The sequence below is a fragment of the Phaethon lepturus genome, unplaced genomic scaffold (assembly GCF_000687285.1).
Source record: "Phaethon lepturus isolate BGI_N335 unplaced genomic scaffold, ASM68728v1 scaffold16473, whole genome shotgun sequence".
Classification (NCBI taxonomy): domain Eukaryota; kingdom Metazoa; phylum Chordata; class Aves; order Phaethontiformes; family Phaethontidae; genus Phaethon; species Phaethon lepturus.
In genome coordinates this window covers 12,736-38,580 of record NW_010529870.1, presented here as the reverse complement: position 1 = coordinate 38,580, position 25,845 = coordinate 12,736, and the positions used below count along the sequence as shown (strand labels likewise).

The 25,845-nt window shown below is 42.4% G+C and overlaps 1 protein-coding gene across 1 annotated transcript; it reads right to left on the bottom strand.

Moving 5' to 3' along the window:
• Window positions 1-10,311: 10,311 nt before the first annotated feature.
• On the bottom strand, window positions 10,312-25,620 carry BTLA (B and T lymphocyte associated). The gene is made up of 6 exons (XM_010284078.1): window positions 25,533-25,620; window positions 14,610-14,918; window positions 13,485-13,520; window positions 12,679-12,816; window positions 11,744-11,790; window positions 10,312-10,653 (listed from the first exon to the last, which is right to left on the bottom strand). The coding sequence occupies exons 1-6, from the start codon at window positions 25,618-25,620 to the stop codon at window positions 10,312-10,314; spliced, it is 960 nt and encodes a 319-aa protein (XP_010282380.1).
• Window positions 25,621-25,845: the final 225 nt, after the last annotated feature.

The window sequence follows — 25,845 nt, the reverse complement described above, 5'->3', positions numbered from 1 at the left end:
CCCCCCCCGCCGCGAGGCCTTTCTTGGTGTTTGACATGTATTCCCTCAGTAGCATCCACTTTTTTTTGTGAGACCTTACCCCCACTCACCTATTGGGGAATAACTGTTAGGTTAGGATGGTGGCAAACTCAGCTGCTAATGTCTATTATAAGAGGAAATATGACTTGCAAATGTGGGTGAGTGGGTTGGTCTGACAGCTCAGTCACTCCTATTTGCCCACTCGTGGGAACTATAAAAGTTGTTCTCTTGTACACTTTTGGTGTGTTGAATAGATTTCAAGTGTGTTATTTTTTTCCCCTGGAAGCACTTTGAGTTGCATTCAGCTTTTTCCCAGGCAGTGGCCCTACACTTGTGACTCACTAGACACTTTCTATACAGAAAGTAATCCAGACCAGATCTAAGCTTCAGGGTATTGTCTTTGCAAGCAAGTTCAGATTATCAGGGTTTTTAGTAAAAACGGTTCCCAGAGGAAGTAGGATGCTTTGCCACATTCGTCCAAAATTTCCACACATGTAGAAAATGAAAGGCAATAGTGCGGTTTACAAGTCTGGTACTTTCCACCTTACACTTCATGGTAATGAGGTAAAGTAAAAACAGGACTTTGCCTTTTTTATTTATATCCTTTCTCACCCCCCACCCCAGAGAAATCAGAGTATATCTCGTGGCAGTGGAGCAGGATGGCACGTGATTTCCCTGCCTGTGTCGGGGTGCAGTGGGGCTGGGGGCTCCCTGGAGCAGCAGAGCAGGGTCTGACAGCCAGGACCTGTCCCACCAGGGGGGGACACCAGGGGCAGCTCCAGCCCTGGGCATCAGGCACCTCCCTGGGGACAGGATATCAGCCTGCAAGTAGGGTCAGCTACCTAGCTGTTCAAGCCACAGGTGATTAATGCACCCGCCAGGACACGGCTCTCATGGCCAGAATGAGGGCTTCTTGACTGTGGTCCAGCAGCAGGTAGTCTTGATGGGTTAGAGGCCATGCTCCTTACCATTTTTTTGAAGAGAGGTGCTTTTTCTGCTGCCAGTGGGTGTTTCGGACCAAGGCAACAAGAGCCCTGTCCCTCTCACCTACCAAGAGGCTGTTGGTGGCTGTGGCTGCTACAGTGTCCAGCCAGGCAGTGCAGCCTCCCCAGCATGCACAACCTTCTGCAGTAAAGGGTGCTCACCCTGTGTATCTAGGAGCATGTTTGCCAGATAGCTTTTACAGATTTTAACTAAGTTTTCAAAAGATCTAAGCTCACTTCTCTTTCTGGTCTGTCTTTAGGCCCCATCCAATGTAAGTGAGAAGTCAAAGCACGTGACTCGATCACCTTTGGCCGGGGTGGGATTTGCAAGGAATTCTTGTGATCCTCAACCACAGAGCAGGAAGCTGAGCTATTTGCGTGCAAACTCACCACCAAAAGAGCTTGTTTATATATTTGTGCCTAATCGATATGCGTTTCTCTGATTTCTAAGGTGAAAGGATATTGCGTCATCTCTGCAGAGGAAGGAAGGAATCCATTATGTTCCTAGCTCCTCTTCCCACAGTCTTTCCAGTAGGTTTTGGCAGGTGTGTCCAGGCTCAGGTTTGTCACAACTCCTGGGAAAATAAATGCATATAAATTGAAAATTCATTTTTAGCTGTATAAAGACTTCACAATCCATGCTTCCCTTGACTTTATGGCCTTAAGATTGTTTTTATATTAGGGTGAAAGCTTATTATGTAGTACCTGTCTGTTTTCTGGAACAAGAATGGAGTTTCCAGACCTACGAATTCACAATCTTTTATCTAGCACAGGGCACTGCTTGATTTTCTTCTCCCCTGTTAAGGAAATATTTGAGAACTGTAGAACTGTGTTTATTTGCTGCTTCAGGAAAATAGGATCTTAGAAGGTAGTGAGTCTGATTTTTTAGGCATTGTTCTTCAAGAAAGATGTCAATCAATTTGAGAGAGCAGAGAGAACAGCAGCAAGACTGCTAGTTTGAAGAAGGGCTGAAAGACTTGGGGTCATTTAGCCTACTGTGAGATGTGATGTCTTCAAATATATAAATGCAAACCTGTAAAGAGGATGAGTAGATATTCTCCATGTCTACTTCAAACAGAATAAGAATTAATGGCTTTAAGTTTTCCTAAACCTTAGGAAAAGCGTCTATTGGTAGTGATTATAAGATGCTGGAATAGATGGTCTCGAATGACCAAGACCATCACTAAAGGTCTTTAGACACAAGTTAGAGAAAGGTCTCTTTGGGGTGGCTTCAGTATTGTGATCTTGTCCTGAATCATGCTGTCCTTCCCAGCCTTCTTTCTCTTGCCTTTTGCTCTGCAATCATGACATCACTTCATTCATTGTGCAGGCAGGAAAGGTGGAGTGTTGAAAAGCACCCAGCCCTAGCAACCTAGTGTACCTTCACAGCTGACTCCAGTTAAAGCACAGGCTGGACGCAGGGGTGGCCAGACTGGCCCAACCAAGTGAGATCTTCTGTGATCTCAAGCATAGCCCTTGGTGGCTTTACCAAAAGCAGATGCATCATATTTAGCAAAAAATGTGTGCGTATGGTTTTCAGGAAGGCAGTTCCATTTCATTATTGGAACTGATAGCCAGGAATTGTCTGATCTCCCAGCAGTTAAAACTCACTTTTCCTAGGTGCGAAATGGGTGCGATTTCCCAAAACATGTTGAGAAACCTGTTACAAAGGCTACTTCAGGGATGACTTACATTTCTTCTCTTTTTTACTAGGGAAAAAAATTTCCTAGGGCCTTCTGTTCTGGTGACACATGCTGCAGTGCTAATTCTGTTACCAGAAATCCTCTTGCTGGCAGGCAGGTACTGCAAACCTTCAGAAGATAAGAAAACGAAGCCTTATACATCCACCTGACCTGGTTACAATCTCTCTCTGAGCATTTGTCAGCTTGCACATCTCAGTGGAAATCTACACTTTAGCAAGGACTACATCCCTGGAGGGTTGTTGCAAAGAAATGTGAGGTTCTCCAGGATCCCAGGGAGAGTGTTGGCTCTTGTTTTGTTCACTTATACTCTGAGTTTGCTTCCTGGCACCCACTCCCATAATTTGAGGTCAGCCAGAGAATTTTAACACTTCTGATTTGTCTCTGGTTTGTCTTTCATTTCTCTTTCATAGGCTTACAGCTCTGAAGCCCCTCCAAGAAAGACAAGAGACCACACTGGAAGATGAGAGCCTTGCATGGGTATTGAAAGCTGTTTATGCTCAACCTTTGTTTTATCATGACAAGTAGGTATCCAAAACCAAAGCACACTTATTACTTCCCATCACTTGCTTATAATATGACCACTGTTTTAGTAAAGTCTGTTCCCAGACTACAGAGAAGAGGAAGCTGATAGATCACTGGGGTTTTTAGCTTCTGAGTGAGGTAACCGACCGTCGTGTGCGTCTGTAAGGTCCCCAGCTGGGGAGCTGGTAGTGATACTATAACCACAAATTAGATAAGGTGAGTTTTTGTGTCTTGCTTTCCTACCATGACAGAGATTGCTGCTGTAGTTAACATTTCAGATATGTCTTTCATAAGAAAATGGAGGGTCTCCTGAAGCTACCACCCCTTCTAGAAAAATAGCAACTGTTCAATGACTAAGGCACGGACAAAGGGAGCTGCAAGTTATCTAATTATTTTTTTAAAAAATAAATGCAATTGAAATGACATTTCCCAAAGGTTCTGGGCCTCTGCAGAATTTGTGAAAATGCAGCAAAATGAGGCTCAATCCCTGATGTAAATCCCTACTACTAGGCAGTAGAATTTTGGTTATTTACAGCAAAAGGAGGAAAGAAATTTAACAGAAGCCACCCCGGCTTTCACCATCCTTCCTGTAATCCAGAAACAGCAGAAAGTAGGCAAGTTCCTCAGTGCACACTGAAAGTCAGCAATCCCGTCTCTTTTACGGAGGCAGACATTGCTTTAGAACAGGTTACATGAGAGAAAATAAACGTAGCCTCTGAGACTGTAGCCAGAAATCTGTGAATAGTGACTTAATGGGTTACCTTGAGCTCTGTTTGAGGAACTGTTGTCTGTAAGACCTAAACACCTACATACCAGCTGGTGTGAGGTGAAGTAGCTCCATAGGTTTTGATGACGCTGAGCCCCTTTGCATTAGGTGAAAAGCTGGCTCTTCGTGACCGCAAAGCAAACGTTGCCAAGACCTGAAGAGACATGGTCTCAGTTCCAGACCTCAGCCAACAGCCATGTGTCGGCGCGCCTGGCTACGCGCAGAAACGCTGTGTGTGCAGTAGGTGTGGTCTTGCTGCGACGGACCGGAGGCACCGTCTGTTACTTGCTGTTGGTTCCTAACCGCGCTATCGTGGAGCTCCTTTTCGCACGCCGGTAGTTGCGCTTGTCGCACAACGCCTTTCCCCTTTCAAAGCTGCGGTGCGGAAACCGAGTGCGTGTAGTTCGCTGCCGGGTGACGGGTCTGTGTCTCAGCAGCGGCGGCGGCTGAGCTGCAGCAACCACCGCGGCAGCGCTGCTGAGCGGAGTCTCGGTAGGGCCACGTGCAGACCTGTGATAACTAGAAAGTAAAGTAATGCATATGCGCTAGCTCGTCTAGAAAATCTCATCTGAAAAAGAGAATTCGAGTTGGGGTACCTGAGAACAAATGCCCCTTGGATGAAAACTCAGCTGCCATGTCACTAGCTTAAAGGCAGCAAAGTTTTACTCTTCAGCTGTGCAAAATGATCACTCCCATGTTCTCCGCTAAGTCTGGTTGCGTCTCATGCCACGCATATTCTTTACTCAAACTTCAGTTGATTGAGCATGTCTCGTGACTAAAATCAATTATACAAGACACATAATTAGTTATACAAATTAATGGATGGAAATGTGGGCTTACGTGGTTCTTAGGCATTTTCCGTTTCATTAGGTGAGCAGAAATTGTGCATGAGCAGGCCTGGCCCAGTGTAGGCTTTTTTAATGGAAAACAGTAGTTGCCCCTTAAAACTCACAGAAAAATGAGATTTCTTCCCTCAGTCTCTGTTGAGGGACATGGAGTTGTTTTCATCTCAAGCTTCATAGCTAAGTCTGCTGTCCTCTAGGCTCTGGTGGTCCTCCATGGGACCCTCTTCTGGGCGCTCGTTCAGGTCTCCCTCTCCTGCTCTCTGTCTCCCCCTGAAATCTGCTCCTCTCGCCTCCCCGGCCACCGTCCGCGTGCCTGTTCCTGTCTCTGGTTCCCATTTGCCTGGGCTGACGTTTGTTGATATGAAAGGGGACAGGGAAGCAGAGCCGCGGGGAACGCAGAATGAGGAACCCCGCGCAGGGAGCAGGGCGGGGAGCGGCCCTGTCGCGGAAATGGATGTTTGCCTCTTCCCTCAACCTGCCTGCGCGCCCGGGACGGTGCCGTGGTCTGGTCCCGGGGCTCAGCTCTGGGCTTGCACCCTCTGTCCCCCGGGGAGGAGGTGGGAGGTAGGGAGCTCCCGGGAATGGTACCGCTTTCCTGGAGTTTTGAAAGGTCCGAGCTGGCAGCACGGGGAATGGCTGGGGTGCAGGGGCAAGGCTTTGGTGTGGAGCTTGGCTGCTGAGTCCTGAATTTTTCCATCTGTCTGTGCTGCCCCTTTTTCTTCCTGAGTCCACTGCCTTAACGGTGCAGAGGGATCCGCGGAACGAACATCGTCTGTACACCCTATTCCTTTGCATTTTGGGGGAATTCCTACAATTTACAGCCCTGGCCACTCTCTTAGGGGGAAAGCAGCGGGAAACTTAGCAGTGGAAGACAATGCCTTTTTCTGGAGGTGCAAGCTCCACTTCTGAGGTTGAGCACTCCCTTCCGCGCTCTCCCCACTGCCTGTGAGTCTTATCAGCAAAAATGGGGCTCAGGCTGTGGTGGGGATGTGGGGGAAAGTATTGCAAAACAGGCGGGTGGAGAAGCAAGGCTTGGCAAGCTGTGGCTTGATCTAGCAATATGAAAAAGTTTGTGGTTTGCCAGAAGAAGTCCCCTGTCTGATAGACATTTGGGGCCCAAGAACTGTCAGATGAATAAACCTCGTGCTATTCTAATTTTTTTTATGTCTTTATAAGGAAGCACAATTCTGGAGGGGAATAACTGGATAAAGTGAAACTAGGATGGTTGATGTGTTTTGCTGTCTAAGAGCCCACTCATCCCACCTAATCTTGTAAGAGGCTTCTGTGCTGTGCAGGTTGCTCCGGAGGGAGTAACCGGCCACGTGTCCCTCCCTTGCAAGAAGAGGTTGCAGTGAAGAGCAATAATGTGCTTTGCTGGCATTAACAGACCTTCAGCTCCACAGACTTTGCTATTTTCCTTCCATGTGGGTTTGTGGGTGTAACTGAGAGCTGTACGGCTTTGCTTCTGTTCTTTGGGCTTCCTGTGTGACTACACCTGTGCAGCGTATTTGGTGCAAAAATAGCAAAGGAAAGACAAGAAATAGAAAATGATGTAACATAAATTGAAGGTCTGCAGACCATCTCTTAGGGAGGGTGCAGAGGTGCTTTACATCTCCCACACAATGGGTCCCGAGCCTGTTTTGTTTCCTTTAGCGCGCTGTCGTGATTGTGCGGTTTCCCCCCATGGTTTAACCTGGTACTGGCTCCTTTCAGCCACGCGCTGAGCGCCCAGGGTGTATCGTGAGACTGCTCTGCTCCCACTGGTGTCCTGCCCCTCCACTGTAAAATCTGGAGGCCATCCACCAAGCCTTAACGCAACCGTCGTTGGGTGTGAGGTCTCAAATGTGACGTTATGTTACTGAGAGGTGCACTAGGTGATTGAGATGAGTATGTAGCACCTTAGGTGACATAGTACAGTCCTCCTGTTCACTGGCCAGTTTTACAGCCAGTGGATGGCGGAAATAACAACTTTTTAATTGTCTTTCAAAAGGCTGTGAAAACTGAGCGATGCTGTACTTTATCTGAATGGATTATCTGCACCTTAAAAGTCAGATGGTTTCAGTCGGCACCTTTTTGTTTCCCTGCTTCAGAAGGCCCAGTCTTTCAACTTGTTAACTTAAAAAAATGAACCTACTGCAGGTTCCTGTGCTTTGCTTTTCTACACTAGCATGCTTGATGCTAAGTTGGTGAGGTACTTCCTGTTTATCTACAAAAATCTCATCTTCCAAATCAAACTTGCCTCTCTGGGGACCTCATTACACCAAGGTTCAGCCTTGCCGCATGGGTGAAACAAACCACATTAAGATTTCTCTAGCCTTTGCATCTTGATCACAGAATCACAGAATGGTAGGGGTTGGAAGGGACCTCTGAAGATCATCTGGTCCAACCTCCCTGCCAAGGCAGGATCACTTAGGGCAGGTTGCACAGGAATGTGTTCAGTCAGGTTTTGAAGGTCGACAGAGAAGGAGACTCCCCAGCCTCTCTGGGCAGCCTGTTCCAGTGCTCCGTCACCCTCACAGCAGAGAAGATTTTCCTCATGCTGAGGTGGAACTTCCTGTGCTGCAGTTTGTGCCCATTGCCCCTCATCCTATCACTGGGCACTACAGAAAAGAGACTGGCTCCATCCTTCTGACAGCCACCCTTCAGATATTTACAGACATTGATAAGGTCCCCTCTCAGCTTTCTCTTCTCCAGACTGAACAGCCCCAGGTCTCTCAGCCTTTCCTCATACGAGAGATGTTCCAGCCCCTTTAATCATCCTCGTAGCCCTCCACTGGACTCTCTCCAAAAGTTCCCTGTCTCTCTTGAACTGGGGAGCCCAGAACTGGACACAATACTCCAGGTGAGGCCTCACTAGCGCAGAGTAGAGCAGGAGGATAACCTCTCTCGACCTGCTGGTCACAGTCTTCTTAATGCACCCCAGGATACCGTTGGCCCTCTTGGCCACCAGGGCACATTGCTGTCCCATGGATAACTTATTGTCTACCAGGACTCTAAGGTCCTTCTCCATGGAGCTCTTTCCAGCAGGTCAACCTCTAACCTGTACTGGTGCATGGGGTTGTTCCTCCCCAGGTGCAGAACTCTACACTTGTCTTTCTTTGTTAAATTTCATGATGCTCCCTTCTGCCCAACTCTCCAGTCTGTCCAGATCCCATTGAATGGCAGCACAGCCTCTTGGTGTATCAGCCACTCCTCCCAGTTTTGTATCATCGGCAAACTTGCTGAGGGTACATTCCAACCCTTCATTTAGATCATTGATGAAGACGTTGAACAACATCTGAAGATGTTTGATGCTACAATACTTCTTCCACATGTGCCCAGTCTTGTTCTAGGTCCCAGTTGCCACGTCATTCTCGGGTCGCTCTGAACAGACCTGCTGGTGCTTTCAGCTTGCTGGGGTGACACAGGGAAAGCTATACATGCCCAGATGAATGCACCATAGAGCTGATTGGAAACTCAAACAGGTAACCTGCCTGTCCCCAGCACCACTCCTCACCTTCCTGAGGGTCTTTGGACTCTTCCCTATATGAACTATGGTATGGACAGAGTATTGCAAAGCACCTTCAAGAACCACATTGTTTCACGTGTACTTGTTCTCTGGAAGAATGGCCTTTTTACTCACTCCCTTCTGCCTGCAAGGCCTGTATCCAAGTCATAGAAAGGAATTAGAGAAGTTTCATGCCTTCTGTTCAAAACCATGTGTGAAGGTACTTGTTCGAAACCATTGAATGGCTGTCCTCGTTTTTCAGTTTAAGACCACTGAGGTAGAATCTATTTCAGGCAACATTTTTTTCTTATTCTGAAAGCTACCTGTAGTCTATAAAAATAATTGTACCTTTATCAGCTGAGCAATAAATGCAATTAGAGGTCTATTTCTGGACCTATTCATACCTAACTTGCTTCAAGTTTCCCAGTCATTCACCTAAATAATTAATCTCTATACATACAAGGACTGGCCCACTAAAACAAAAAAAGCAAACTGAACTTTTCAAGAAGAAAGTTTTCTACTATTTTTTTTTAATAAGTGTTATCAATGGCTTACTGGACTGATAATTTATATATTTAAAAACTCTCCAAATATCAATAGACCTAATGGCCTGAAGTAAAAAATAACTTAGTGCAGAAACAATTACCATGGATTTTTATCCACACAGATACTGTGACTGAGTTCAAAGGTGGGGAGGAGGAGGTACCATAAGCATAATAAGCCATCTAGCTTGCCAAAGTAGCAAGATGAATGCGTACGTGCTTAACAGCTTTGGTGTTAGCTGGGATGATACCAAGGTGAAATATGAAGATAGAAGAGCTTTACTTTCTTCCATTAACTTGAATGCAAATCATCCGGTGTGTTACGTGCAGCCTGAGACCTAGTATGTCCTTCCTTTTCAACTGTGGTGCAAATTTTTAACCAAGTTAAAGACTCTCTGCTGCTGTAAACCTCTGGTGCAAGTATCACTGAGTGATTTTCAAGAGCATTCTTTTGCAAGAGCAGATGCATGGTATCCAAGCTAGTGCTGAATAAGTGGTGCAGAAGAAGGGTGTGAACATTCTTGCAAACTTCAAATGGCACCTTGATCTTTACCTCCTTTTCATCTTTCCCGCAAACCTGAGCATGAAGGATCACCACTTTTTTGTGCCAGTGTTGGGAGGAAAACTTAGTACGACACAGTAATACACAGTTATTTGTGAACAATTTTTTTTTTATTTTGACTGGGGCCAGTCACTGCTGATCATTATTTCCATTAATTCATCATGGACAAAACCAATGTGCAATAACTTAGCCAACCAACCATCACACAAATAGAAAAACAGAGTGCACTGTATTTCAATGTTTTCTCACACATTATTTGTGAGCATTCTTTGTAAAAAGAAAACAACCCTCTCCTCCTTCCCTGTCTTCCACAAAACACACACACACACGCACAAGTATTCACTTGATTTTTGTCAATAATAGCTTTAGACATTCATGGTGGTCAAAGAACTTTGCAAGGAGACAGAGTAAACTGGAATGAAAAACTGAATTCTTGGAAGGATGTTCTTAGAAACTCAGTGAAAAATTCTCCCAGAAACATTCTTAGCTTTTACTTGGGAGAAATTAACCTGACTCAGTATCATCTTCCTCACAGATTAATTTTACATGTTTCTATCCTAGCAAAAGCTTCCCCTTCCCCACTTTGTCTATCTTCAAACCGTAACCGAATCAAAGTCAGACTACAAGCAGAATCTTGAAAAAAAGGAAAAATAAGAAAGCTGACTGTTTGTTTTTATTCCCCCATTTAAGAGACAAACACACAGTGCAAATACCCACCCATCGACACAGGCTGTGTTTTGAATTCTGGTGTTACAGGGGAGCATCCATAAGTTCTTCTTAACAAAAGGGAAGTTTTCCCAAAAAAGAAATGACCGATGCCCTGGAGGGAAGCTATAACTGGGACTGCCTGCAAAACGGTTGTGTGGAGAAGTCCTTGCCACATTTATTTATTTATATTAATGGAGGCATATTCTGTAAATTCTTTTTCTACAGTTAGTTCCCTTCTCTGGCACCTTTCTGCAGAAGCAGAATGATTTAGTGCAGCGTATGTGAGGACATCCGGGCTTTCAGCTAAAACTGGGATGGGAGGAATAACAGGATCATTGCGAGGTGCATGAAGTGCTGTCCTCTGAGCGTTCCAGGGAGGGACATCGTCGTGGTAAATGGCGTTGATGTGCAAGGCCGGCAGTGGGCTAGCCATGGAGCAACGGTAAAGCGAGGAGCTTTCTTCTGAAGCTTGAGTTGTGCCAGCACCATGGGGTGGAGCAGCTGCTGGACTTCTGACCTGCAGAAAACAGAACAGGGTACAGCTCTGTGCATATGTGGTTGTTGTCTGTTCTCCTACTAGATAAGAGGCGTGTAAGATTTTGTTCAAGTTGCTTTATCCTCTTAAAACTGCTTCTGGGAACAGGTGAATAGGGTTCACCTGGCCACTGGATTTTATATTAAGCTTTGAAGTACAGTTAGAAATTGTTCTTATATCTCCTGCCTTTCTCCATTTGCCTTCTCAAACTCTCATGTCTTTTCTTGCAAGATGCCAACTGTAGGCAAAAATGATCTATCATTTTGTGAGAGCTCTTCTATGCCACTCATTTAAGGCTCTCCATTCTCAGTTTATGAAATCTTTCTTATTTTCATCTGCAAACCCCAGATTACCTTTTCCTCATTGCCCTTATTCTCCCTTTTCCTGATCTCTTGCTTCTTAACGTCTTTGACTTATTTGTCAAATAAATCTTTCTCCTTCTCCAAAGTCTGCAAATTCCTCTATGAATTCCCCTCTCTCTAAGTCCTCTTTTGACATCCATTTTTCTAGCTGCTTAGAATATAGTGCTTTAAATTTTCTTTCCTCCAGCTTGCCCTTTGGGAGCTCTGCAACTTGTTTGGTGCCCTTTGATCCCCACCAACACTACCCCGTGGTTGACAGCTGTCGGCTCCAGCCGCATCTTTTGCGATCTGCCTTCTGCCCATCTAATTTCTCTGGAACTGATCGCAAGACCTGTGTGAATTCATGCTAGCCACATACAAAAATCTGTCTTTTCAATCGTTTTCCTCGCTTTGTGGGTCATTTTTTGTCTTACACAGACTGTCTGAACCAGATCAACAGAGGTGCTTTAGGTGCCTAAACTCTTGCTGGAATGGTACTTACAAATTAATAGGTTTTAACAGGAATTTAGATGCCTAATGTGCCTGTGTGGCTGAGACCCTTAGTTCCTTCCCTTAGCTCAGCCACGGTGGTATCTCGCACCAGGCACCAAGAGGGTCACTAAATCTGTCTCTGATCCCATGCCGCGTTTTGTACAACACAAAGATTTGCTCTCAGTATGTGGTTATGCAGGAGGTGTTCAGGTTCTGATGATGGAAAAATTTAAACATACCAGGCTCTCTTGTCTCTGTTGGGTTAATGGAGTTCTCTTTTGCTTTTCTGGGAAGGAGAAAAAAAGGAGATATTTCAGTAAATCAGCACTGAGAAGGTGCCTTTCTGCTTATGGAGGGAGTGTTAATTGCTATAGGAGTCCTTGCCTTGTTGAGTGGACATCAAAGAATAAAAATCTATTTCCAAACTGGATTTGGGAATACAGAATGATATATTTATGGAATGAGTTTCTGTGTTCCACAGAGCTTCTCTGAATAGGAGCAGAAAAATTGCTAGTGTACTTGTGGCCAGTGTTCCCTGTGTTGAGTGAACTGGGTGGGGAGAAAAAGGCAAGAAAATCCTAAAGCCATCTTATGAGCAAATGTTATATTTTATTGAAAGATGAAATCATTTAATCTTCCTAAAAATAAAATAAAAAATCCATTGGATTATAATAGGCAAATGAGAGAACACTTAAATTAAGGTATGGGGGACTCTAAATTACATTCTTGATTTAGGACACAGCAAGCTGTGTAAGAGTTCCTGTAAAGCAGGAGAGATTAATAGTGTAATTATTTGATAAATTTAAAGGGAAAACTAGGAATATAAAATGCAGCTGGATAGCGCTTGACTGCATTTCATGCCTAAAACTCCTATTTATTTCTAACTTGCTTATTTGCAAAACAGGATAACAATTTCCAACTATTATGAAGTCTGAGATTTTTATTTGTTCTTACTTTACTTCCATCTCTCTGTCTCTGGAACAACACATGGTGCAAATTAAATTCTTAAAGATTCACTATCCTAACTGGTGCACTGGACAAGGGCATCTCAGCAGTCACCTGGGGTAATTATTAGGGGATTTTCATAAAGCTTTGAATGCGACTTCTGTGAAGCTGTGAAAAGGAGTGGAAACAAATGCATACTAGGGAAAGGTTAGATGGTAAAACTACTTACCATGGCACCTCCTGAGACACCAAAACATGCATACAATGATGAATGGACAACATAGACCCACAGATACTGAAGCATAAATAATGTGCAATATCTTGTAGTTTGCAGATTCTTGGGACTTTTCTGAGATGCTAGTGGTATCTAAAATTGCATTAGAATGTATTAGCGTAGAGAAATATTTGACTGGCTGGTTTTTTTTTTTTTTTTTTTTTTAGCATGCAACTGGCTTCTTAATGTACTTAAACAGTCTGTAACTTGGTACAGTATGTCATGAGATGAGATAATCTTATCTCCATGGGCATTCTATGAATATGAAGATACTGGAAGGAAAAGCGCAATTGGTGAATGATGCATGGCAGAAGGCTGGCAGAAGCAAAAAAAGGCTCAGAATTAGAACACTGCTCTGAACCTCTGATCCATTTTTACAATTGTAATTGTGAACAACAACCAACTGTGAGTAAAAACCATACTTCGGGACGTGTTAAAGTGATGGTATAGCATGATTCCTAACACTTGGTAAGTATAAGCCATATATCACTGGGATACTAAAAAGCATGTCAGAAGTGTAGAGTATACCACCAAGAAGTAATTTGATTGGCACTGTCCCTTTTATGCTGAATGCTGGACAGTCCTCGCCTTGAAAACTGTGACCCTTGAGAGACCATATTTTGTTCAAGTGGGAAGAAAGCAATTGTAGTTTAGCAATGAGTTTAAATTTGTCTTGACTGCGCAAAACACTCTAACCAGAAATTCATAGCAATACAGATCAGTTCCTTTCTCTTAAAGAGGAAATAAGAATCAGAACTTACTTTCTGGTGAAATTGTGATAATGTTTGCAGCCTTTTCTGAAAGAGAAAAGCATGACAGGGAAATGAAAGAGCAACCTGACATTTTGAACTGCAGTTGCGTTCTCTGCACCGCATACTGAAGTCTTCACAAGGTTCCCCTTCAATCTGCTGGTGGAAGAGGCAACAAAATGCAGCAAGCAAAGGGTGGGGTCTTCTGGGGGGAGGAGGAATGACGTGTTGGTCTCCAACTGCCAGCAGAGTAATGCTATATTTCAGACCTCTTTGGCATTCAAATAAATAGATCAGCAAAACATGTTTCAACAGAAACTTGCATCATAAGCTGGGTGTACACTATGTCTGCTAGCACATTACAGCCATAAATTTTGATGTTGCTCCCTCTGTTGCAGCATTTCGCATGGCATGAACAAGGTTTTAAAGTTCATTACCTTACCAGGAGAGGAATTGGCAACAGAACAATCTTACAGCTCAGCTGCCTGGGTCAGTAGGACGCTATGGCCACACAGATCACTTTCTAGCTGCAGAGCAACACTGAGGAGAGTAGACGTGGCTCATCATAATCTAGACTTGGCATCCCAGCTGCTTAAATTAATGTGAAGACCTCACTTGCCCTTGTGATCATTTAAAGCTATTGTAATCTTTCCTCCTCTTGAACTTCTTGGGGTACAAAATTATACTTTTCTCTCTGTTCGTTGCAAGAGAGATTCTCAACAAGATGTTTGAATTGCTTTGTCCTCTTTACTGTTGTTTTGCCCCATTGACTGCTGCTACACAACCATTTGCATCCTGTCTACTCCATCAGATGTATAACCAGGCTGTCCTCCCACAATCTTTTTTTGTTCCAATTGATATTTTTTTATTATCAAATAGTCCACTAATGGCTGCTTGGTGTTGGCAGTTTTGCTTTTTATTCTTCCAGATCCTCCTGTAATTTCTTTATTTTGTTCTTTCCTTTTGTTTCTATCCTACCAAAAGGCAGGATAGAAGCATGAAGAAGGTGGTAAGTACCAGCACAACTGTGCTACCAGTCAAACATGTTGGGAGAAGCCATCATCCAGCATGCATGAGCTTTTCTGTACATGGCAACATTTTGTTTAAAAGGGTTCTTTCATAATATATGGGCCTCACCTTGAACAATAACATTTATTCCATGGCTCTCACTAGAAAAGTTGTCCACTATTGCTCGACAGCGATAAAGTCCACTATCATTCTGATGAACTGAGAAAACCTCCAGAGTAAACACGTTAGACTTCCATTCTGCTTTGCCCTCCTTCAGCTGCACACATGTAGCCACCTCTATCTTGCACCACTGCATGACTGGCTTTTTCTTGCAGTAGCGAACTGGACAGTCTATAATCAAAGAGTTCCCAACATTAATTTTATACTGGGAGCGTCTTTTAACTTGAATTTCAACTGGACAATTGGTGGCATCAAATCCTGGAAGAGAAGAAAAACATAACAAAATCACAGTGGTGGGGGTCTGCTATATACTCCCCATAACACTAATCACAGTTTCTTTTCTCTTTCATTACTCGAGACTTCCCTTGTCTACTTGCAGATGGTCTGATGTTTATATGGGACAGTGATAGCAGATAACATCAAAACTATCGGTTCTTTCCCTTTCAGGAGGATTGTTAAAATGCACTTCCTCCCTCTGATAAGAATTTTTCCCTCTTTTCTGTATCTCAGCCGAGTTAGAAATGTAATAGTTTAGAAAGAAGATAGGTAAAATATACACAGCAAGTTTTCCTGTATCATCCTTCACACAGACCTTTTCTGTTACTTTTAGACTCACTTCAGATTATTGTTTACTTCACAATCCCTGTTAACTTGCCAAAGTGAAGGCTTTCTTTGGTAGAGTTTTTTATAACTGTAATAGGGGAAATAATTATATTTAATGCAAATATACCTTATGTCCACTTTTAATTTTTTTGTTATGTTTTGTTAAACTCAGTGTGCAAGCTATGGTATGTCACCTTAACTCTGGGTCTTGGTACTGAATGTCCTGACCTTTTAGTAAAGATTCATGCTTCTTGTGGTGCTTTATTTCTCTGGCTATGTCCAAGTAACAAAAACTATGGAAACCCACGTGCTCCCCACTTCCCTACCCTCTCTGACAGTACAGAGCTTGTGCACCGAAGACAGTGATTGCTCGCAGGTCCTGGGAAAGAAATCCTAAATATATCTGTATCTTCTGGTTGATAGAGGGGAGTAGAAAAAATGGTAAAGTGTGTCGAAGGCAAGTTTTGTAGAGAGGAGAAAAGTGTCGGGGAGGAAAGAGCGGTGCGGAGAGCAGAGGGGTCTGCCTGGCAGCAGCCAGCGCCGTTCCAAGGGCCGGAGCCCCCGGACCCCCGGGCATCCAGTGCACTCAACTGCGGCAGCCAACGCCTCACCTCCACCGTCAGCCAGGATTTCTTATGCACGTGACATAGCAATCCTTGAGAATACCTGGATAGCGTATTCAAAAGCTTGGGATGGCCAGATTAAGAGTTTTCATTTACGACCTCTAGTTTGCAAGCCTTTTTCTCTACAAATCTCAGACTACTCCACACTGTAAGTAAATTGTAAAGCACTCAGTAAAACTGAGTTTTGAGCATAAGTGTGTTCATAGCCTTCACTATAGAAGAGCTAATTCTTTGCTGCTGTTGGGTTTTTTTGTTTACTCTCCTTACGGTGACTTTGGGAACGGGTGTCTAAAAATTAGGTGGCTCTCAGCTGCCTCTAAACCTCAGTTTTAAATATCATTCTCATTTTGTCCCATCAAATGTGCCTGATCCTGCTTGATAATGAGGAAGAGGCTGTAAGGCTGTTATGTGCAGCCACTGCAAGAAATTGTGGTCTCTGCTAGATCTCTGCCATGTGCAACAGAGAAGCTCAGCTGCTCACAGGACTTGGCATCCTGGGAAGTTTCAGCTTTGAGGGATCCAAATCTGAAATCATCATATCAACTTTACCCTAGTCAAGATGGCTTTAAATGAGGATTGAAGTGGCGTGAGTAGAGTGGTAAAAGCACGTAGGTTAGCAACTTGGACGAGGACTTTAAAATAGTTCCTTGCAGGAGGGGCAAGTGGAGGAAACTCAGATAATTTGGATGAAGATGGGAAAATTAACACGGAGGGCAATAGCTCTGGGTACAAAGAAAGTCTTTTTACTGACAAAAAAAGTCTGGATAAAAACCAAGGGGAAATAAAAGCTTTAATTTATTCAATATTCCTAAGAAGCGAAGGAAAGAAAGCAGCAGAATAAAAATAGTTGGGTTTGGCAAAGAAAACTTTAGCAAGTTTGGAGACCTGAGGGAGAAGAACTCATCAGATGTAAACAAAAAGGAAGAGGACATAAACAGAGCTGGTGATCTGTTAAAGAAATGGTAAGAGTACGAGCCGCAAGCATCTACACTACAGCAGTGCAGTAAAAGACTATGTTGGCTAAATCATGGGCAAGATTGTCACTGAGACAAGTGACAACAAGAAGGAAGCCTCCAAAAGCATAAGGAAGGTCAGGTTATTAAGGAGGGGCATAAAAGAACTGAGCAACATTGGAAAATTCATGGCAGAAAAGGAGGTGCACTTAGGAAAACACATGTAAGTATATTGATTGTAAAACTAAGAAAATATTAGTTCGCTAGTTAGTGGAGAGAGAAAGCTATCAATAGACTACCAGCAGTAAATTAGATTTACCAGGTAAAATAGAGAATTTTTTTGTAAAAAGGCAGGCTCTGTGTCCTGGTTTCAGCCAGGGAAGAGTTAATTTTCTTCACAGAAGCTGGTGTGAGGCTGTGTTTTGGATTTGGGATGAGAAAATATTGATAACGTGCTGATGTTTTGAGTTATTGCTGAGCAGTCAAGGACAGTCCAGCTTCTCGTGCTGGGCTGCCAGCGAGCAGGCTGGGGGTGCACAGGGAGCTGGGAGGGGGCACAGCTGGGACAGCTGGCCCAGGCTGGCCAAAGGGATATTCCATACCATATGACATCATGTGCAGTATATAAAGCTGGGGCAAAGAAGAAGGAAGGGGTGGAGGGACGTTTGAAGTGATGGCGTCTGTCTTCCCAAGAAACCATTACGCGTGATGAAGCCCTGCTTCCCTGGAGATGGCTGAACCCCTGCCTGCCCGTGGGGAGTGGGGAATGGATTCCTGGTTTTGCTCTGTTTGCGTGCTCAGCTTTTGCTTTACTTATTAAACTGCCTTTATCTCAAACCATGATTTTCCTCACTTTTACCCTTCCGATTCTCTCCCCCGTCCCACCCTGGGGGAGTGAGCGAACGGCTGCGTGGGGCTTAGTTGCCGGCTGGGGCTAAACCACGACACTCAGTTCAAGAAGATATACAGGGGACATATGATAACCTTTGTGTTCTGCTAAGGGCAGGTAAGTGTACCTAGGTCTTGTCTAGCCTTTTGCACTGCTCTTCAAGAAAGAAGGGGGGCAATGCTTGGAGTCTCTCCAAAGTTGGAAAGAAGCCAGCAAATACCATGAACATGATAAGAAGTCCATAGAGAAAAGCTTGAACTTTTGCGGGTTGTTTCACTTAAAGACAAGCAATGAGAGGAAAGGACATCATAAAATAATGCAAAAACATAAACCAAAAATGAAATAATCTGGTTTTTCATGTTTCTGTTAGGTATGTGGAGAAAAAATGGGCTAAAAGTGAAGTAAGGAAGGTTGATTACATAGTTTGAAAAACTTCCTAACTGTGAAAACAGTAACATGGGAACTTTTTTCTGTGGAAGCTTGTAGAGTTTGAATCACTGGTGGCCCTGAGATGTCAGCCTACACTGACATCTGTCAGCATAATATAGCTGAATTTACCTTCTAACCTGCCAATGTATGTAGTCATGTAGACAAGTTCATGGACATCAGGTCCGTAAATGGATACTGAAAGGTCTTGGAAACGATGTACATGCTGATGTCCCCGGTGCAACTGTTCTGTTTCTGGAGGGACAGGAGGGGAATGGACCACAGAAAGTGTCCGCGCTCCTGTGTTCTCCCTCAACAGCCTTTCTCCTTGCTGCTGCCAGAGACAGAGCACTCAGGCAGTATGGCATTTCTTATCTGCTCTCCACCGATACACAAGATATGCTACCAGTCTGCTTTCTGCCACAGCATTGCCTCAATAGTAGCTCCTGATTATAAATAAATATGTGGTGTACAGGAAGAGGTATTCTCCCAGGGGCCATCTATCTGGATGCAGTAGCAATTGCAATATAGTTAATATAGTTAACATAAGATTCAACATATTGTATGATATTTAATGTGAACAAAATTATTAAATGTAGTATTTAATATATTAAATATACAAAATTATTGCAGCATATATGATGTGGCAAATATATTACAATAGCAACAAGTCCAACATGTAGAGCCTGGCCATGTTCACAAGGTAGCCTTTAGGTTCTCGGTCAGCATGGCCTGCCCAGTCATCTAGTCCCTCTTCTGCTCCCCTGAATAGGATCATTCTGAAAGACATGGTTTAGTTACGAAGCAGGATCATTTGTCTTTCACTTAGACTCCTCCATCTCTGGTTAAAAGAAAGCATAATTTGGGTTCAGGCAAGTAGATCATATCTACTTTGGTCATACCGCAGTAGCCGCACATGGTTATCAATAGTCTGAAAATGGCAACTAAAAACTCAAATTAGAAAGTAGAGGTTTCAATTATTTGAGCAATGATTGCCATGGAAGATAATGCTTCAGGAAGTATCTATAATGCTCGGATTGTGCTCTGATAGCAACTTCTTTCTGATATAATCCTCTGTAACAGGTATGTCCAGAAGATTGTGCAGGTCTTTGCAGAACAGACATTTTCTGATGTCCTTCATCTAATTTTACTTTTATCTTTTTCAAAATTCTCTTTTGGGAAAAACCAAAAACAATCCAACCAAAAAACAAAATAATCCCCAAAACTTTTCCAGAAGGTCCAAAAAATCCAATTGCTCTCGAAGTTTTAAAACAGATTTCAGTGACGTTGTCTCATTCCACATCATTATTAACCGGGGAGAGGGGCAGGAATTGTTCTACCTCTTTCATTCTTATCGTTTTCCAGTGCAGGGATGTCATGTTTTCCTTGATTTTGAACCATCTGGTGTTTTTACAACAAAGTATACATCACTGCCCACTGTCACTTTTGGAAGAACAACCTGATCAGCACTGAGCAAATCTGGTACACCCAACAGCATTCACTTAGGACAGGGTTACTAATCCTCATGAATTCAGATGAACATTAGTTCTGTGGGTCATTGGAAAGGAAAATGTCTTCTCAGTGTTAAATATTGCTCTAAAGAAATTATTTTCTTGCACCAGCCATGTAACCTAAAGTAACAACACTCAGTTGGCAGCAGCTCCCAGGGGGAGGGAACAGGGGTGATTGATACTGGGTGCACGGAAAGTTTTGAATTACCCTGCAGCCGCATCCTGAGTGGGAATATAAAAATTTCCTGAGCAGAAGCCTTACTGAGGTCTGGATATACTTCCATAGTAGTTTTTGAGCAGCCCTTGCTCTGTAGGTGACAGGTATAAGCAGCTCAAGTGTTACATGCTTGCACTGATACCACGACAAGAAACTTCGCTCCATACAACTTCCTGCAACTACTACCGATTAAGTCACAAGGAGCTGTTCCAAAGGATTTACTTGCCCACAATTTGTTTTTTAAAAGGAAGTTCCACTAGCATTGATATTCCTTGTATTACTTTGGCTTATATAGTGTATTTTTAAGAGCGTTCAAATAACACGTGCCAGCATGTCTCTCGGTCAGGTGAGCTTGAACGGCGTTTCTCCTTTTTCCCTCCAAGTGCCGATGCCAACATGTGCCACAGTTTTGCTCCTTCACCTTCTGGTGGTGATCATTCACTTACTAGTATAATTCCAACATAGTCAGGTCTGGTTAAATTATGTTTCCAGAGCAAAATTCCCCACCATCGAGTAGGGCTGACTCCAACGCCCTTGCTTTCTCCGAAAGGTTACCTATAGCGAACATGCTGCTGAGCTTTGGGAACTGTCCGTGGGAAAACTTGCGCTGCACTTGCTACCCAGCCCGGCGGCATCGCTGCCTGCCCACGAGTGCCAAGCAGTAGAGCTCTCCTGTCCCCCCGACCCTCAGAGGGACTTTCAGAGAGGAGCTTGCACGACGCCGGTCTACACACACCTGTTGGCTCTCAGCCTTCATTTCTGGCTCCTGATGCCGGTGAAAGCATCTGGCAGCCTGCTGTCAATTAACCCTAGCATATAAATCCTCTTCCTCTTCACCTTTAAAATAAGTTGGGGTTGAGACTACTTGAGTTTCACTTGGTTTTTTCTAGTTCCTTTAGTTTCTAGCTTTGTTTTTCTGTCTTCCGTTTTCTAGTTCCTTTAGTTTCTAGCTTTGTTTTTCTTTCTTCCAGTATGGCTATAGAGTTAGTAGAAGAAATTTAGCTTACTGAAAACTGATTTGATTTTCTTAATTATCATATGTGGATCCATTGGAAGAAGCCTGTGGGTGCTAGGTAAACATCACTATTTTATTCAGTGGTGGGTTTTTAAAAATTTTTTTCCCCCCCATTAGTTAAAGAGAGCAATCTTTTGAACTTCCTAATCAGGAGCTACACAAGCTCCTGCTTGAATTTCAGTGTGTATGAGAATTTGTAGGCTGTCCTTAGAGCTTGCAAAAGAGCTTTCCTTTCAGAGGCTTCAAACAATAGGACTTTAGGCTGCCTTTAATTTTATTTTTTTTAATTCTTACAAGATAACGCTTGGAGCATGAAAAATAATCACAATTGTTTTTGTGACTTGTTAATGATTGATGGCTGAATGACTTGGGCTTTAGGTTTTTAGTGTTTTGCTAGGAAGAAACCTAGTCCTTGGTAAATGTTATTAGTCATCAGTTTGAAGGATCTTCTAGAACAATATCATCAGAAGAGATGAGTGACTATATGAGTTAAACATTTTTCTAAGGCTTTGGGAAATTCTTAGTTTGAATTATTTTGAACTTTAATAACTAAAAATCTGTGCTAGAGAAAACCTTCTCCTATAATCCAGCCTTTTATTCTCTAGTAATTAAGTGTAGGAATACATCATGAATGTGCCCTAAAATCTCTAATTAAACTTTTCTTCTCTCCCAAATCACACCTCACTTGGCAAGAAACTTCAAGTGGATAAAAAGCGGTGGAGAAAATTCTTTTAAAAACAAGATCTGGGACCTTTTTTATATGGAATAAAATATTCAGGGCAAACTTCTAAAATATATTTCACAGATCTTCTGTAAAGGCTATTTGGCAGGAATAAATGTCAGTGAAGATTTGGAATTAAATAACAATATGAACCATAATATCCTAAAGAATGAGGGATTTTTTTTTTTTAACAGGGAAGGAAGAAAAATCAACACACCTGATAATGAGAGAGAACCTTTACTGTTCATTGGTTGTCATGGGAAAGACAATTGAATTACTGAATAAGCATGAACATGGCTTGGTGTATACTTCTCCTGTGATAGCGTCTCAACTTTTTTTTTCTACCTGCTGCCTCTTGTGGCTTATAAGTCAATGGTAGACACTGACTGCCAATTATATTCTATATAGACAAGTGCTTTCTTTAACACTGTTATGAGTTGTGACCTGAAACCAGTTACAAGACCTTATACTGAGTCTTAAGTTTTCAATGTCACATATATGGGTGGTTATGGTGAATATCTGAGCATGCAGTTTACAAGAGAGTAAAAGAATCCATAATACATGGAAACTTTGTTTATATATTGCCTTCAAACTTACATTCCTCAATTCAGATTGACTAAAAGTGCATTTTCTTGTAGATCCCTTGAGTGTGTTCCTGAACAGGCGGTGGTGAGCCGGGCTGTATTGCACCAAGAGTTAATTTGTGCAGGTAAGGAAAATCTTCTGTACAGTTCACTGCCAGGAGAAGGATTTCAAATGAAAACATGTATTCCATAACTTGTGCAGTAGAGTAATACCCATGACAATACTTTTTTTTATAAAAAACAGTTTTAAATTTTTCTCATTCTTCTTCTAGAAAACATGGTCATGGTGTGACTCATTAAGCAAACAAAAGAGTTTTAATGGAGATGGCTTTCCATTTAGCTGACTCAACCTATTAGTAGAAAAACAATAGCTAAAAATTGAGCCTTCTAATCTTTGAATTATAAATGATGTTATTCACACTGGGTCATCTGAGAACTCGGAACAACTCCAGTGAACTATGACTTATTAATTGAAATTTCTGAAGCATTTGTTCTCAAAAGGATTTATCTTTACTTTGTTTTTCCCTTTCTCCTCCTTTTAAAATAAAAAGGAACAAGGGATGGGATAGAATGCAAGTCATATGTACCATTCCCTGAGGCAGATAATGGTTGAGGTATAAAATGTCAGTAATTCACGAAAAATAAATGTCTACGGTTAGTTTTGAATCCCACGTTTGGGTCTGTCTGTGAACACCACGAAGCACTAGTAATGGTTTTAACTCGGGTCTAATGTTCTGGGAAGTATCTGATTAGGCCGTAGCACAGAAACTACACCAGAAAGTGCATTAAATTGTTGGGTTTTCACATTTAACACCAAGATCTTCATGATTCTGTGAATTTTAAAAACTTAAAAAGGAACTGGGCTGTGTGGAAAACTCATGAAAAAAATATGCTCCCTTCTTGAATTTAGGTAAGGTGTATTTAGAAAGACAAGCACTTCAGAAGCCATATTAAGTGACATCTGGATAGGCCTTTTTCAGACCTCTCCCAGCTTCAGAGAAGGCTTTTCAAGGAATGATGTAAGGTTTTATTTTAGTAATTTTACATATTTATATCACCATTTTGATTTTTCAAAGAATTTGCTAATAGAAATTTAATTTTAGTCTTTTCCACTTAATTTTTCCCATGTCATCTTAAAGATACATTAGTGTACCCTTTCTATTTACTTGGTGTACAATGAAGGGTTTTCTAGGGTTTTTCTTCTGGCAATGGTAGTATTTGTAAAGCTGACCTGCTTGTTGAGGTAGCTGATGGCAAGTTGCATCATTTTTTAACTATTCCTTGATGAAAGCTGTTTAAGTGCAGAAAACATGCCTCTGTATCTTGATGACTGAAACTTGAAGAAGGAGCATTTCTGTTTGGCTGAACGTTAGCATGTGCAGGCCATCCCACAAGAAGGTCTAACAGCAAAGGTGTTATCTGACCCAGAAACCATGCCCACCGTTGGTGTGTATGGACTTAGTTACTGGCTGGGGTTTCTTGGAGCGAGGGGAAGTTTGCTGGTTTTTATTTTCATTGGGATGAAAGACTCTGTTTACTTTGTGTATGCTGTCCAGCCAGCAACAACCACGCTTTGTGAGACTGGATAGGAACAACCTGTGCTTGTTATACCCAGGAGACATGGCCTACCTGGTCTAAAAGGTAGACCAGGGGTGAGGGGGGAGAAGGTCCTTCTGCTTTTGACTTATCAGAAACAAGTTTACTTCTCCTTCCCTAATTTAGAAAAGATTTGCTGGTTATTGACTTGGTATATGAAATCTGAGTGGTCAACTTTGCTTCTGTTAGGACGAAGGGAAATTTTTGATAGATCTGCAACATACAAAGCTTAAATAACTTGGCTTCAATCTTCAGCTTACTTCTAATCAAAATAAAAAACAAACAAGCTTGGAAAACTTATGGCTAAAATGTAAATACACATGGAAAAAATGGATTAGAGACTGATTTAGAAAACTTTTCTCCCTGTAATGCTCCTATGAACATGAATCTGGTATTTGTAGTAATAAAGGCACCTGGAAGGAAATAGTATTTTTCTCCAATCACCCCAAGTAATTTTGATGTAGTTCAAAGAATAAAATCTAGGAAGACAGATTCTGTATAAACAAGATTCATGTGATAAGCAACATAACAGAAATTACATTATGTTTTAAAAAACAGTATCTAGGAACCTAGCAGATGAGAATGAGGGTTCACCCATGTATTAATAAACTGTACAGGACGATGCAGAGAGGGACAATGTGAGGGACTAATGAAGTGAACAAAACCAGTAGTTAACTCTTACAAGAAAAGAAGATACTTTCATTTGGGTGTAAAGGAGGTTATGAGCTCTAGATACACCACCTTCAGAAGAATGTTAGTTTATTCATTTGAAAATCAAATGCAAAGCAGTTCAGTAGCCTCCTCGAGCTCAGATCACACCCTGATTAAGAAAGAGCTGCATCTACCAGACATGGTAATTAATGTCTCAAACTAAATGTTTGGGTGTCCCTTCCTAGGCAGATGCTCTGAATACTTGTTTAACTTTTCCTATTAGTGTTATTAAAGTATTTTACTCATTAAAAAAAGTGTCAAAAGACGCTATAGATTTGCATGGTTAGTCATGTGTGTCAACTAAGCTTCACATAGCACATTGGATTTGTTTGTGTAATTTTAGCAGTGCCTTATAAACAGATAAATTGATCAAAATAACATTTCTTATATCTGAAATGTGTCAACGATAGCTGAGCACATCCATTGCAGTAGCTATTATCCTTTCTGTATGACTGCCTTTCAATATTAGCACTGACATCCCCTGTATGATGCTAACGGGGAAGAACTTGAAACAAAATAATCTCTAGTAAAAATAATATTAGGAGTGTACTGGGCAGAGTGTAGTCCTCAAAACATTTCAAATTAGGAGAGCCTCTCCATTTAAAAATTGTAGAGGTTCAAAATTGAAAGCAGGATGAAAATTAGATGGAGTTAAGCTAAATAACTGAAGGTATGCTTACTTATCTAGTAAGGACAATTTGCTGGATCCAGTTCAGAGCTAGCAGGATTCCTGGATTTCAAGCAGAGGCTTGGATGCTGCCAAACCCCTTGAAAGCAGAGCCTTTGGCCACAAAGTAAGATGTATTTTGTCCCCAAGTGCTAGAGTTCTGGTCTAGACCGTGACCTAATATGTCTCAATTATTGTCATAATCATCATCTTTAATAGAATTAGAAGTCTCCAGTACGGTAATAAAATAAGACCCAGATTATATCCAAGGTACGCTAAGCACTGCTTTGGTTTCTGTTCTCCCCCCACTATGTTTAATAACTACAGACAGGTTAAATTATAAGACCACATCTTACCGTAAACTTGATAGCTGCTCTGGGCCAGCATTACCAGAAGGATGTACAGTAGGATCCTTTTTATCAACATGACTGGAGGAGCCTCCATTCTCTGGGCGTGGTAGAGAGAAGAGGTTCCTGCGAGCTTAAAAAGTGCAGTTGAGATGGCCTCTTGCATCCAGTTAGGTTTACCTGGGGTGTAATGTCTGAGCCGATTCCCTTTTCTAGCTCTTCCGTCAAGAGAGCGCAGAAAGGGGCGGGGAAGCAACATCTGCAAAAATGTGACGGGTTACACAGTTGTCTCATTTTGTGTGGTTGAACCATGAACTGCTTG

Bases quoted from the DNA above. Each gene is read 5' to 3' on its own strand.
- BTLA (XM_010284078.1), bottom strand. From the start codon at position 25,620: ATGGAGGCTCCTCCAGTCATGTTGATAAAAAGGATCCTACTGTACATC. The intron at 11,791-12,678 runs GTAAGTAGTTTT...TCTCCTTCCCAG, and splicing joins GTGTCTCAGGAGGTGCCATG to AAAAGCAAAAGAGAACTCCA. The intron at 10,654-11,743 runs GTATGTTTAAAT...TGTTTTCTGCAG, and splicing joins AACAGAGACAAGAGAGCCTG to GTCAGAAGTCCAGCAGCTGC.